At 42.7% G+C, this 15,998-nt stretch overlaps 1 protein-coding gene across 6 annotated transcripts in view; it reads right to left on the reverse strand.

Annotated features, from left to right (window-relative positions):
• TMCC1 (transmembrane and coiled-coil domain family 1) overlaps positions 1 to 15,998 on the reverse strand; it is a 94,369-nt gene that overhangs the window by 23,325 nt on the left and 55,046 nt on the right. Inside the window, exon 1 of one of the 6 annotated variants that reach the window (XM_069966677.1) lies at positions 14,476 to 14,553. The exons of the other annotated variants lie outside the window; for them this stretch is intronic. Within the exon in view, the coding sequence (XP_069822778.1) occupies positions 14,476 to 14,541 (66 nt within the window). The 5' untranslated portion in view covers positions 14,542 to 14,553. Of the gene's footprint in view, positions 1 to 14,475; positions 14,554 to 15,998 lie in introns of those variants that run through there. 6 annotated transcript variants of the gene reach the window in all.

Here is a 15,998-nt window from a genome sequence, read left to right on the forward strand (position 1 = left end):
GGATGAAAAAGAGGAAGGAGGGGGGGACCTGGGAAAAGGCTTTTTACATCCAGATAATGGCAGATTTGGCTAATAAACCCAATTACAAAGTTTCTTAAAATCGCCTGGACTATTGATTTCTGCAAAAAAATAAAAAATACGACAGTGACTCTTTAAGTTTAGCGACCTTTGTGCACACAAAAAACCATAAACCACACAAAAAGATTATTCACACAAAGCAAAAAAACGCTAGAAAAAAACACAACACATGAAAAAAATGCCATGCCCGAATTCTGTTTTTTTTGGAGGCCAGAAAATTGCCACCAAAAAAAAAAAAAAAGTGAGGGCACCCTTATAGTTATTGAAGGTGTATGGCCTTTTTAAGGTTGTTGGGCCCACAGTTTCCAATGAGCACTGTATTTGGGATTCTGAATATTGCCAAGTACTGTCCATGGGGCCCAAGATCACCATGATACTTTCACTTGGAGTCTCTAGAACAGCAGTTGGGCAGTTTGTTCATCCGTAATACAGACATAAACAATCCTTCATTTTTCCCACTGATGTGCGACTTACTGAAATTCTGTGCTTTTTAAATTAATAGTAATAAGAGTAATATTGATATATTACTCATTTCTCATCTACTAATCTGCTAACCACAAATAATCCATATTGTAGTCAGATAGGAATGTGGTGTCACCTTCTTGAAGCTGCATCTATGGTACACTATACTTCTGTGTTACTATTTGGCAGGGTTCAGACTACGTTTTTGCAATCAGTTTTTTCTCCATCCATTTTTGCAAAAAAACGGATGCAAAAAATGTATGCATTTGTGTGCATCTGTTTTTTTAACGCACACAAAAATGAGGTCGACTACGTTTTTTGTACATTAAAAAAAACGGTTTTGATGCGTTTTTTCTTGTAATGGAAGTCAATGGAAAAACATATAAAAACGAATGCACACATTTTTCCATTCATTTTTTGCAAAAACGGATGAAAAAAAATGGATTGCAAAAACGTAGTGTGAACTCAGCCTTATACACATTAGTCTATGCCGAGCACAATTGGGCACATTTGTGGACAATGAAGTTAGCTGAGGAATATGGTGGGGCTACTGATGGACCCGCCATAATTTCTACTTTTGTAAACCAATAATAGGACCTTGCCTTAGCAAAACGCAGCAATATTATGACTAAAAAAATGGAATGTAACAAACTACTTAGCCACTGTCTTTTGTCTTTCTATGGCCAACAGATCTCAGGATTGGGAAGTGGAGTATTAAAAAGTAGTTTTGAGCGGATCTGTCAAAATGTTTGGGTATTGTAACTTTATCCAAACCTGAGCACTCAACATTTAATTCCCTGGTGCTGCAGAAGTTGGATGTTCCCTAGGGAGTCCTGAAAAACATAGATACAGCCTATGGCTATGTTCCCACACAGTATTTTTGCTCAGTATTTTTGAAGTGGAATGAAACCACAGAAAGGCTACGTTCACACACTGTTGAAACTGAGTGGATGGCCATCATATAATGGTAGATAATTGCTGTTATTTTAGAACAATGGCCATTGTTTTGTAATACAATGTGGGTGAACATATCCTGTGTTTTAATCCACTTCTGGTTTTGGTTGCAAAGTACTGACCAACATACTGTGTGAGAACATAGCCATAGGCTGTATCTATGTTTTCTTGGCAGCCCTAGGGTGGCATCCAACTTCTTCAGCCACAGGGAATCAAAGACTGAATGTTCGGGGTTTGGATACAGTTGCAGAACCAAAACATTTTGACAGATCCCCTTAACAATATTCAAAAGGAATAAATGGACCATGGAAGACCAGGTGCACATCAGAAGAGTTTACTAAAGTGCAAGAAAGTTATGAGGACACGTATGAACTGTGTCGCTTGTGGACCTGCATGGAAGTGCAGTACAACACAATGGAGTCACAGGTGCAGGTGCAACTGACAGGTGTCCAGGAAGGAGCAGGGATTTGTGACACTTTCCACCACTAAGCTGTTTGCCAACACTTCACTGCTGATGTTTCCTCCATGCAAACAAGAAGCGGGCGTGGAGGAATCAGGAACAAACTATGCAGACACCTGAGCTCATATCAGACATCAACACAAACAAGTCCCAGAGCTGGAACAAGATCTGCATTGTCTGCCCTTAATCCACCCACAGTGTACCAGGAGCGGGCACTCAGGCACGACAGAGGGATGCTGAGAACACACAGTCCAGGTTTATAGGGCATGTGGGTACTTGTGGTTCTACCAATGCTGGAACTGGAAAGGGGGCCAATAGCTGGGGGTCACCTTTGGGTCTTTATCACATTAAGGGTATAAACCCACACACCTTATACGCAGTGTATTTACTGCTGCGATACGCAGCAAATTAGATCTAAATAACTGAACACAGCATCAAATCTGTACCAACAAATCTGCTGCGTATTTGTTGCGTATCTGCTGTGTATACGGTGTGTGGGTTTGTACCCTAAAGAACTGCAATATAACCAATCTCCTAATATGGGAATAAACACACACACCATATACGCAGCGTATTTACTGCTGCGATACACAGCAAATACGCAGCAGATTAGATCTAAATAACTGAACACAGCATCAAATCTGCTGCAGATCTGCTGTGTATTTGCTGCGTATATGTTGTGTGTGTTTGTACCCTATAGTTCTTTTAGCAGAATCACGCCTTGTACCAGAGGGTCAAAACATTAGACAAGCAGTCTGGTCAGGGAAAGCTGCATAATTTCAACTGCAAGTTTAAAAGCTAAAAACAAGCAGATTATCGTTTGAATTTTCCCAATAGCGATCCCATTTGAGTGATAATCTGCTCGTGTAAACACAGCGAACGATCAAGCGACGAGCAAGAAATTGTTCATTTTTATCTTTCAACATGTTCTCAAATCATCGTTGGTCGTTTGCAAAAAATTAGCTGACCGATTCGTGTAAACAGTCTTTCAACGATTTACCTTATGTGTGAGATAGGCTTAAGCGATCTTAAAACGTTTGCAATAAAGATTTTTCCAAATAATATATCGTTCCGTCTAAATGCTGATCGTTATAAAAAACTAATTATTTAGAAACAGTTAATTGTTTGGGCGAATTATCGTTTCATGTAAATGCAGCATAAGAACGCTGTATGTGTTCTTATGTGTATTTGCTGCAGATGTGATCTAAGTAAATGACCAAACACAGCCTCAAATCTGCAACATATCCTGTACATGCTCCCCCAAACAAGATAAAGAAAGCTGGCACTAGTGCTACATAACAGGGTTTGGACCCCCTTACTTATGGATCATATAAATTGTACCTTTTTAGGGGTGACGCGCAGTGAGCGGGGGCAGCACAGGCTAACGTGAGCCCATTCTCCAATCGGGAATGTTGATAAGTATACCAGAGTATTCATGGTTTGCATTGTCGGCTCTCTGCTGTGACGACATGGGTTAATAGTGCAGGATTCTTGCTCTCGGTCAGATGTCTAGCACCTGAGAACATATTAGCTCATATCACCTGCCTGAGAGGGGTGGGGGAGGGGTGCTGCAGGTGACAACTGCATCACTACTTTAGACTTGAGGAATTCATTCTGGCTATGAATGTCGGTGACACAATACTGGGGTCATGGATAATACCTCTGGCAAAAAAGTGTATCCCAACTTTCCCAATGTATCTGTTACAGTGTAATAGATCCATGCTGGACTGGGGGTAATGACTGTCCATTAATGTCAGAATGCTGACAAATATCTATAGAACATTGAGATTAATTAAAATGTATTCCCACACTCCATAATCTACAAAAGCTATGGAGTGTGAAGCTGCACGGCAGACTCTCAGACCTACTATAATACTGCCTGCTATGTGCAAGAATTTAACTACAGTGGTGCCTAGGATTACGTGCATAATACGTTCCGGGACTGTGCCTGTAATCTAAATCACTGTTAGGGTAGCTTCACACGTACAGTATCGCTGCATTTTTATCGCCGCGTGTTTGGTGCAATTTTTACTTGTGAGTTTTGATTTTCACATGAAAATTATGTGAAAATCAAAACTCGCATGTATAAATCGCACCAAACACACAGCGATAAAAACGCAGCGGTAAATACGCAGCGATACGGCACGTGTGAAGCTACCCTTAAGGGTACAAACACACACACTGTATACGCAGCAGATACGCAGCAAATACGCAGCAGATTTGATGGTGTAGATTTGATGCTTCTGTTCAGTTATTTAGATCTAATCTGCTGCGTATTTGTTGCGTTTTTGCTGCGTATTTGCTGCGTATCGCAGCAGTAAATACGCTGTGTATACGGTGTGTGTGTTTATACCCTAAGGGTACAAACACACACAGCAGATACGCAGCAGATTTGATACTGTGTTCAGTTATTTAGATCTAATCTGCTGCGTATTTGCTGCGTATAGCAGCAGTAAATACGCTGCATATACGGTGTGTGGGTTTATACCCTAAGGGTATAAACCCACACACCGTATACGCAGCGTATTTACTGCTGCGATACGCAGCAAACACGCAGCAAATACGCAGCAGATTAGATCTAAATAACTGAACACAGTATCAAATCTGTACCAACAAATCAGCTGCGTATTTGCTGCGTATTTGTTGCGTATCTGCTGTGTATACGGTGTGTGGGTTTGTACCCTTAGGGTACAAACACACACACACCGTATATGCAGCAGATTTGATGCTGTGTTCAGTTATTTAGATCTGATCTGCTGCGTATCGCAGCAGTGAATATGCTGCGTATACGGTGTGTGTGTTTGTACCCTAAGGGTACAAACACACACACCGTATACGCAGCGTATTTACTGCTGCGATACGCAGCAGATACAATCTAAATAACTGAACACAGCATCAAATCTGCACCATCAAATCTGCTGCGTATCTGCTGCGTATATGGTGTGTGTGTGTTTGTACCTTAATGGTGCGTTCACACCTACAGGATCTGCAGCAGATTTTCTGCAGCAGATTTGATTTAAATAAGGCTAGGTACACACTGCGTTTTCAGCATCCGTTTAACGCATCCGTTTTTTGCAAAAAACGCATGAAAAACGGATTGCAAAAAACGGATTCATTTGTGTGCATCCGTTTTTTCCATTGACTTCCATTATAAAAAAAAACTGATCCGTTTTTTTTGGCGGACCAAAACGGACCAAAAAACGTTGCTGACCCTATTTTTTCTGGACGTTAAAAAAAACGGATCCGTTAAACGGATGCTGAAAACGCAGTGTGAACCTAGCCTAACTGAACACAGCATCAAATCTGCTGCAGATCCTGTAGGTGTAAACGCACCCTAAGGGTACAAACACACGGCTTATACGCTGCGTATTTACTGCTGCGATACGCAGCAGATTAGATCTAAATAACTGAACACAGTATCGTATCTGCTGCGTATCTGCTGTGTGTGTTTGTACCCTAGGGGTATAAACCCACACACCGTATAAGCAGCGTATTTATTGCTGCGATACGCAGCAAATACGCAGCAGATTAGATCTAAATAACTGAACACAGCATCAGATCTGTACCAACAAATCTGCTGCGTATTTGTTGCGTATCTGCTGTGTATACGGTGTGTGGGTTTGTACCCTAAGGGTATAAACCCACACACCGTATATGCAGCAGATATGCAACAAATACGCAGCAGATTTGTTGGTACAGATTTGATGCTGTGTTCAGTTATTTAGATCTAATCTGCTGCGTATTTGTTGCGTATTTGCTGCGTATCGCAGCAGTAAATACGCTGCGTATTGGGTGTGTGTGTTTATACCCTATGGCTGGGTTCACACTACGTATATTTCAGGCAGTCTTTGGTCCTCTTGTCAGGTCCTCATAGCAACCAAAACCAGGAGTGGATTGAAAACACAGAAAGGCTCTGTCCACACAATGTTGAAATTGAGTGGATGGCCGCCATATAACAGTAAATAACGGCCATTATTTCAATATAACAGCCGTTGTTTTAAAATAACAGCAAATATTTGCCATTAAATGGCGGCCATCCACTCAATTACAACATTGTGTGATCAGATCCTTTCTGTGTTTTCAATCCACTCCTGGTTTTGGTTGCTATACAGCCTCAAATATACAGCCTCAAATATACGTAGTGTGAACCCAGCCTAAGGGTACATTCACAAGTACCGGATATCAGAGAGAGCTGTGCAGGAGGACAGTGACAGAAATGGTTCTATACAGCAGTGTAAATTGCAGTGCAGGCACATTATAGCAGCAGTACGTATAGCTGAGTGTGAGTGTAAGTGCAGATTATAGCAGGAATGGAGAGGATGGGAAACACAAGGGCTGACAGAGACTGCAGGGAGCATAAAGGAATGAGAAGGGCAGATGTGGGCACATAAATGCAGCACTCAGGGAGAGAGTGAGCGGTTACAGCTATGGAGAGTGACATTCACAGTCCTGTCCCCTGATAAAAGCCCCAGCCTGAAGTGGATCTGCTATGATTTGGAAGGTGAGGTCAGAGTACAGTGCTGTAGACCATGCTATGCAGTCCATGCCGCTCCCTCACTTCCCTTCCACTCAGTACAGGTTGCTCTGAAAGCAAAGTAATGCTCTTAAACCAAGTTATCAATTTGAAAAATTCTTGCAAAACGTTCTTAATCCAAGTTACTCTTGAACCAAGGTACAACTGTACTATAATACTGCCCTCTATGTACAAGAATATAACTATTATAAGGGTATGTGCACACTACGGATTTCAAGCTAAGAACTTCAAGCGGATTCGGACACATGCTCTCGCTTGAAGTTCTGCCCGTCCCATAGGCTCCATTCTATGCTCAGGCAGATTCTGCTGTCCACGCAAAGAATTCACATGTCAATTGTTATCTGTAGAGTGCGCATGCGCCAATCCTCCTCCTAAATTCCATAATATACCTACTATAATACTGCCCCCTATGTACAAGAATATTACTACTATAAGGGTAGCTTCAAACGTACCGTATCGCTGCGTTTTTAATGGTGCGTCTTTAACGCTGCGTTTTTGTTGAGTTTTTTACATGCGCGTTTTGATTTTCACATGATTCGCATGTAAAAATCGCACCAAAAACGCAGTGATACGGTACGTGTGAAGCTACCCTAATACTGCTCCCTATATACAACAATATAACTACTATAATACTGCCCCCTATGTACAAGAATATTACTACTATAACACTGCCCCCTATGTACAAGAATATTACTACTATAACACTGCCCCCTATGTACAAGAATATACCTACTATAACACTGCCCCCTATGTACAAGAATATAACTACTATAATACTGCCCCCTATGTACAAGAATATTACTACTATAACACTGCCCCCTATGTACAAGAATATACCTACTATAACACTGCCCCCTATGTACAAGAATATAACTACTATAATACTGCCCCCTATGTACAAGAATATTACTACTATAACACTGCCCCCTATGTACAAGAATATACCTACTATATTACTGCCCCCTAAGTATAAGAACACAAAACTATTATAATTCTGTCCCCTAAGTGTAAGAATGTGAACATTCAAAGCAGAGATGAACATTACCTAATGTCCTTCAGTTTTTGTGCCGTATGTCAGGGCTTCAGTTACACTGCGGTAACTATTGCTGTTGTGGGTTCTAGTCACATTGGCTAAATACTCTTGTGTTTCCTATTGCACCACTGAGTTCTTTTTACAATGAGGGCAATAAAATGTCTACATTGGGGGTTATGTGACCTTTAATGGCTTTAGTGGGACTAGTCCTAACATGCCCTGCAAGTCTGGCCCATGGGACATGCAGTGACTTGTAGTTCTACTAGCACTATACCCAGACTATGTTCTCTGGTGATCACATTACTCTATTAGTTTCAGAAAATTGCTCTGATGTAACAGAATACATTTATTAAAGGGTCTCTGCTGTAGGAGTTACCGAAGCTACAGAGTGCGGTGAGCTCGGCTGTTTCTGTAATCTCATCCGCCTCTCAATTTCATTATGCCCAAACTGGTGGCCAGCATCCCTCTTATAAGCAGGACCAGGCTTGGAGGTCTCTTTTCTAGACACCTAGTGCTGAGGCTGACATCCATTAGCCTCTTTATGAGATTAACCCTTTAAACACAGATATGTTGTGGAGGAAGAGAGAGCTTCTCCCCAGCAATGTAACAAGCACACGGTGATAAATCTAATCTGAAATAATCTGGGTATAAAGGTTCCCAAAGGAAAAAATACTGTAGGTCTTGTGTCCATGCTGCAGTTCTACAACAGTGCAGGCTCACCCAAGGCTGGGGTCACACTGCGTTTTTGCTGTTTGTTTAATGTGAAAAAAACTAAACGGATTAAGTTAAACCCAAACTTCCATATCAGAGACATACATGAAAAAGAATTGCAGACTAGATATAGTATTCCTATCATATGCTTTTATTGCATATACACAGAATATGCCCTAAATGCTGGAGGTTAGACATAGTTATGGCTGCGGGTTCAAGGGTCATAGTACCGTCTATGCCATACATGATGGAAATCCACATCTAACCATTCCATTTTTAAGCAGGAGTACCCTAATAACAGAGCAAGGCATTCTCTGAAGACAGCATCTTTTACAGTGGCCTGCATATACTCTAAGGGTCCATTTACACAGAAAGATTATCTGACGGATTATCAGCCAAAGATTAGAAGCCAAAGCCAGGAATGGATTTGAAAAGAGGAAAAATCTCAGGCTTTCATTGATTTCTGTTTCTGGCTTTGGCTTCAAATCTTTGTCAGATAATCTTTCTGGGTATAAACACACACACCGTATACACAGCGTATTTACTGCTGCGATACGCAACAAATACGCAGCAGATTAGATGTAAATAACTGAACACAGCATCAAATCTGCACCATCAAATCTGCTGCAGATCTGCTGCGTATACGGTCTGTCTGAATGGACCCCTACACAGGCTTCCATAACGGTAGCATGTATTATGTCTGATTTGTAGACCACTTAGGAATGTCAATTTCTGTGAATTGTAATGCTATTCTCTTCTGTACAGGAAGGTTTACTGTAGTCGATTGATGCAATTCCTACATCTCCCCAGCAGGTGGCAGCAGAGAGCTAAATGTGCCGCATACTGTACATTACTGTATATCTTACTGGTAAGGGTTTATCCTCCTTTGGGAAGACGTTTGTCTGATATAACCATATAATGCTCTATTCAACTCTAGACTGGTCTGCATAAGGATCAGACTGGCTGCTGGTCATGCAGAGAAGGGTAAATCAGTACTTGAGGAGATTTACGTATCGCTCCTCCATTATGGTAATTGGCTTATCTCCTTATAACTATTGCTTACGGCCCAACTGACTGTCTACACACCATGGAGCAGGCAGCTTTTCTTATAGTGAACCTTTGTTTATACTTTAGAGAACTGCATACATGGCTTCTAAAGACGGCGGATGGATGCCCGTAATTCCCTACAGTGTTTCCAACAATGGAAATACATAAGGGAGTGTTATTTGTGCAATTCGCTTACAGTTCTACAAATTAACTAAAGGAGTTATTCAGAATTAAAAAGGCATAACCGCTTTCTTCTAGAAACAGCACCACAGCACCAGTTTATTTCTGGTATAGCAGCTCGGATCAACTGAAGTAAATAAAGCCAAGCTGTAATACCGCACTGAACCTGAGGACAGGTGAGGCACTCTTTCTGAAAAAAAGCAGTTATGTTTTTTCTAATTCTGGGTAACCGCTTTAAGCAGCATATGCTATGCGTATTTATCTAGTGCTGGGTATACAAAAATAAACTGCGGCATCTTGTGCCCTTCCTATCACCTCAGCACCTGATCGACTGATGGCATGCTCAACCTGTAGAGGAAACAATGAGGTCTGTGGCAGGAAACCACTCAGCATACACAGCGGCAATGTAAGGTATAAATATATTCTGATAAATGTTATGTTATGGGGTAGCTAAACCTATACAGCCTCACGAGTATCTGTTACTTAACTCTTTCCATGCTAAGATGCCACCTTCTAGGGTCACATTGGGCTTGCAGTTTTGTGTGTCATCTTCAAAAATCTGTTTGCCATCAGTGAATTGAATTATTATTGGCCACATCCATAGGCTAAGGATTTGTTATAACAAAGCTAGCGCTACATGGCCATGTGATCTGTGAAGTCACATGGTCTGGTATCGAAAATCCAGAAACTATAGGTGCTCATACACCTTCAGTGGCAGCAGCTACTTGTCCTGATTTCCCCATACACATGCATGCTCGTCTGAGCTGAGAGTGCATGTGTTTTTAATAGGTAGAAAGAAGTAAGCCACAGCCACTGTTGGTAGCTTATATTTATGGAGAACACAAGGCTTAGGCACTGAAATTTATCACGCCGGAACCTTCTTTCCCCGACATCATATGTTGATGAGGGGTCACGAGAACCTCCCTCTCCCATAAGCTACATCTAGAAATGTTTATTCACCTCTCCCCATTAAAGGGGTTATCCAGCGCTACAAAAACATGCCCACTTTCCCCCTACTGTTGTCTCCAGTTTGGGTGGGGTTTTGAAACTCAGTTCCATAGAAGTAAATGGAGCTTAATTGCAAACTGCACCTGAACTGGAGACAACAGTAGGGGGAAAAGTGGCCATGTTTTTGTAGCGCTGGATAACCCCTTTAAGTACACTCATCCAATTCAATAAGTCCAAGTTCACATGAACATGACAATGTCATATACAGAGGTACACAGCAGGGACAACCATTTATTTCAATGGCCCCAGCTGAGTCACATAGTGACTCCATTCGGCCGCTTTCTGCTGGTATATGCTAATTTAATGCGACATGATCTGAGGCACAAACCAGCTAATACCAGCCTGGATGGTCACTAGGTGACTCTCTGAAATGAATGGGGCCTGTTGCTTTCTGTAAGCCACACTATACATCGGCATCCTGTTCTTGGATGGTGAACAGGATGGTGACAGATGCCTGTGATGTGTGTGTGTGTGTATATATATACACACACACACATATATATATATATATATATATATATATATATATAGTGGTAACTTGGTTTAAGAGCGTTTTGGTTTAACCCCTTAAGGTCAAAGCCAATTTTCGTTTTTGCTTATTCCATTTTAAGTTTAAAAGTCAACAGCGCTTGCATTTTTTCACCTAGAGACGTATATGAGCGCTTATTTTTTGCGAAACCAATTGTACTTTGTAATGACAGGCATTATTTTTCCATAACATATGCTGCGAAACCGGAAAAAAATCATTTGCGCTGTCAAATTGAAAAAAAAACTAATTTGTTTTGATTTCGGGGAGTTTTGCATTTACGCCGTTCGTCCCATGGTAAAACTGACTTGTTATGCATGTTCCTCAAGTCGTTACGATTACTATGATATATAACATGTATAACTTATATTGTATGTGATGGCCTGTAAAAAATTCAAACTGTTGTTAACAAATATACGTTCCTTAAAATCGCTCCATTCCCAGGCTTATAGCGCTTTTATCCTTTGGTCTATGGGGCTGTGTGAGGTGTCATTTTTTGCGCCATGATGGGTTCTTTCTATCGGTACCTTGATTGCGCATATACGACTTTTTGATCGTTTTTTATTACATTTTTTCTGGATTTGATGCGACCAAAAATGCGCAATTTTGCACTTTGGAATTTTTTTGCGCTGACGCCGTTTACCGTGCGAGATCAGGAATGTGATTAATTAATAGTTCGGCCGATTACGCGCGCGGCGATACTAAATATGTTTATTTATTAATTTATATTTATAAAATGGGAAAAGGGGGGTGATTTGGACTTTTATTAGGGGAGGGGATTTTTTATTAATAAAAACACTTTTTTACTTTTTTTTTTACTGTATCTAGAAGCCCCCCTGGGGGACTTGTATATGAGCAGCATTGATCTCTCATAGAGATCAATGCTGTGTATATACACAGCAAAGATCGATCAGATCGGTCATAGATTGCTATGGCCTGCTGCAGGCCATAGCAATCTATTGCCGAGCCGGGATCAGCGTCATTCCGACGCTGAGGCCCGGCACGGGCAGAAGAACGGATCTCCCCCCCGCAATCGCATCGCGGGGGGGGGGAGATCCGTCCCACTAGACACCAGGGACACGGAGAGCACAGCATCTAAGTGCAGCTGTCAGGTTTGACAGCTGCACTTAGAGGCTTAATTAGCCGGCGCGGCAACGGGACCCGCGCCGGCTAATAGAGGCACTGCCCGGCTGCACGTGTCAGCCGGGATCAGCGCCGTTCAGAGCGGGGTCCCGGCGGGACCCCTCTCTGAACACCCCGAGCGGCACCATGACGTATCAGATACGTCATGGGTCGCTAAGGGGTTAACCACGCTACAAACACGTGGCCACTTTCCCCCTACTGTTGTCTCCAGTTTGGGTGGGGTTTTGAAACTCAGTTCCATTAAAGTAAATGGAGCTTAATTGCAAACCACACCTGAACTGGGGACAACAGTAGGGGGAAAAGTGGCCATGTTTTTGTAGCGCTGGACAACCCCTTTAAGAGCTCAAAGTTTTTTAAAATTGTGACTTGGTTTAAGAGCATTGCTTAGGTTTAAGAGCTCCCTGTACTGGGTGGGAGAGGTGGAGGAGGGGTATGGTCTGCATACCGGGGTCTACAGCCCTGTACTCTGACCCAGGAAGTCTCCCTCACCTTCCAAATCATAGCAGATCCACTTCAGGCTGGGGCTTACACCAGGGGACAGGACTGTGGAGGTAATCTCTCCATAGCTGTAACCCCTCTCTCCCCGGTCAGAGAGCACTGCATGTATGTGCCCACATATGTCCTGCTCATTCCTTCATGCTCCCTGTAGTCTCTGTCAGTCCTGATAGGTCCATGCTGAACACACACCTCTTCCCCATTGCTGTCATGTGACCACACAGACCTCTGACAGCAGCCCTGCTTCTCTATTCTAGCATGTTGTACTACGCTACTGCATTAAGGGGATCTGCAGCTCCATCCTGTATCTACAAACTGCTGCTGTGTTATCAGGGTTATGCAGTTACTATACATTATACACCACATGCTGATTGCTGTACTGTACAGTAACTTATGATATGACATATTCAGCTGTTTATAAATGTTTGTTTCATTTGTCTTACATGTTATTCAGAATATAAAATCATTATTTTTTAGGGTGTGGAACCAATTGTCTGCATTTCAATTATTTCTTATGGGAAAATTTGCTTTGGCGTAAGAGTGGATTTGAGCGTGGTCCCAGAACAAATTATGCTTGCAATCCAAGACACCACTGTACTGTGTATATATATATATATATATATATATATATATATATATATATAGAGAGAGAGAGAGAGAGAGAGAGAGAGAGAGAGAGAGAGAGAGAGAGAGAGAGATATCTATATCTGTGGCCCCTTTACCCCTTTATTCTTGTGACTGACCACAGGGCCCCCATCACAGAAGTGACAGCATAGCCCAGTGATATTGTGTCCCCTGCAGTGACAGGAATACTCAATTATATATAATGAAGGTGTAATAGCTTTGTGTTCAGTGTTGGCTTCTCTGCTAACAGTACAGTATACAGTATATCTGCTGTAAACATGTTCCCATATCACCATGGAAGCTTCCTGTGAGTTCTGTGCAGGATGCAACATCTTGTATATAGATACACAAGGACTGGCGGTATCCTGGCAGCCATAATATGTGTCCCCGGCGCTGTCTCCTCCTCTATAAACACTACAGTACAGCCCATGGATGCTGTGCTGCATCCAATGTCACCTATAGGACGGAAAAGCCATAAAAGCCAAGGTTTAGGAACGAGGATCCCAGCAGACTCTGAGAACAAGAGGGTCTCAAGTCTATAATTCCACCATGTGGGAAATCTGAGATAGTCAGTCTCTTCTGTAAAGTTATGTCAGAGTCCTTTTACACACACATATGTATCTGACCAATTTATCTGACAGATTTTTTAAGCCAAAGCCAGGAATAGATTTGAAAAGAGGAGAAATCTGTCTTTCCTTTATGACCTGTCCTCTGTTCTCTTATTGGCTTTGGCTTCATAAATCTGCTAGACAAATTGGTCAAAAGGACCATTAGATTTAGCCACATCCTATCTGTGTATGGGAAAGCTGGGTGACTACATAGGCTGCCACTACAGCATGGGATTGTTATAGGTTTCTGAATTCCTTGTGCTGCAAGGATACACCTCTTGCTTATGTCTTGAAACTCATCCAGGATTAGAAAGACTGAGATGCTTTCTTCCAAAAGTAGCGCCACACCTGTCCTCAGGTTGTATGTGGTATCAATATTTGACTCTAGTAACTTTAATGGAACTGAGCTGCAACACCCCAGTGTCCTGAGGCTGCCATGTTTGGTTTTTGGTGAAATCCGACAGCCTGAGTGGAATGTCAGCACATTACGGAAGGGGACGACTGCTTTGGCAGGATATCCCTGGTTATTAAGGCACTTCCACCCTTGCACAGACAGCTGGACATTGTTCTAGGCAATGGTCTCACATACAAGCTTACACAAGTGTCACATACGTTTTCGGCTGACAGCAAGGCTTCCATCCCGTCGATGAGTGAGGTGGTCGGAGTGGACAAACGCATGCTGCTGCTGCCCTAGACTGCTCTGATGGCTGATTCTAGAACGCACAGTGCACAATGACTGCAGGAGGGACCTGCTGATCACAGACCAGTCATATGAGAACAGAGGCAGGGCTATAAATACTGCCAGCTGCTGCCCTTGTAAGCAGACTGGCTCCCAAACACTCCTGTCCTCTGTCAGGTCAATGCACTCAATTTAAAGAGACAGTCAGTTCTCTCTCTTATTTCCTGTTCTGGGCATATGAAACTACAGTGGACTAACCTGGCTACAAAGGGGCATGTCTTGCTGCAGGGGTATTTTATATCTGGCTACAAGGCTTATATTTGCCTGTAAGGGGCATATCTGTCTGAGGGGGGCATACTTGGCTGCAGGGGAATACCTGGTTACAAAGGGCAAATCTGGCTTCAGGGGGCATGTCTGACTACAGTGGACATACCTTGCTGCAGGGTGCATATCAGGCTACAAGGGGCATACCTGGCTATAAGCAGAATATCTGACTGCAGGGTGGCATATCTGCAAGGGAACAGCTTATCACATGGGGATACTTGGCTTGAAAAAGTTGAGAAACACTGGTATAGAGGATCTGTGAGTTCTTCTGTGGTGTATACAGGACCAGTCGGCTCTCCTGTGTGGTGTTTAGAGGACCTGTCAGCTCTCCTGTGTGGTGTACTATGTAGGACCTGTCGGCTCTCCTGTGTGGTGTACTATGTAGGATCTGTTGGCTCTCTTGTATGGTGTAGTATGGAGGATCTATCGGCTCTCCTGTGTGGTGTACTATGTAGGATCTGTCAGCTCTCCTGTGTAGTATGGAGGATTTGTTGGCTCTCCTTCCTGTGTAGTAAAGAGGATCTATCGGCTTTCCTGTGTGGTGTAGTATAGAGGATCTGTTGGCTCTCCTGTGTGGTGTAGTATGGATGATCTATCGTCTCTCTTGGGTGGTGTAGTATAGAGGATCTGTCGGCTCTCCTGTATAGTGTAGTATGGAGGATCTGTCGGCTCTCCTGTGTGGTGTAGTATGGAGGATCTGGTGGCTCTCTTGTATAGTGTAGTATGGAGGATCTGTCGGCTCTCCTGTGTGATGTAGTAGGAAGGATCTGTCGGCTCTCCTGTGTGGTATAAAGAGTATCTGTCGGCTCTCTTGTATGGTGTAGTATGGAGTATCTATCGGCTCTCCTGTGTGGTGTAGTATGGAGGATCTGTCGGCTCTCTTGTATAGTGTAGTATGCAAGATCTGTCGGCTCTTCTGTGTGGTGTAGTATGGAGGATCCGTTTGCTCTCCTGTGTGGTGTAGTATGGAGGATCTATCGGCTCTTCTGTGTGGTGTAGTATGGAGGATCTGTCGGCTCTCCTGTGTAGTGTAGTATGTTGCATCCGTCTGCTCTCCTGTGTGGTGTATTATGTAGTATCTATTGGCTCTCTTGTACAGTGCAGTATGGAGGATCCGTTGGCTCTCTTGTGT

This window comes from Dendropsophus ebraccatus, chromosome 4 (genome assembly GCF_027789765.1).
Source record: "Dendropsophus ebraccatus isolate aDenEbr1 chromosome 4, aDenEbr1.pat, whole genome shotgun sequence".
NCBI classification, from domain to species: domain Eukaryota; kingdom Metazoa; phylum Chordata; class Amphibia; order Anura; family Hylidae; genus Dendropsophus; species Dendropsophus ebraccatus.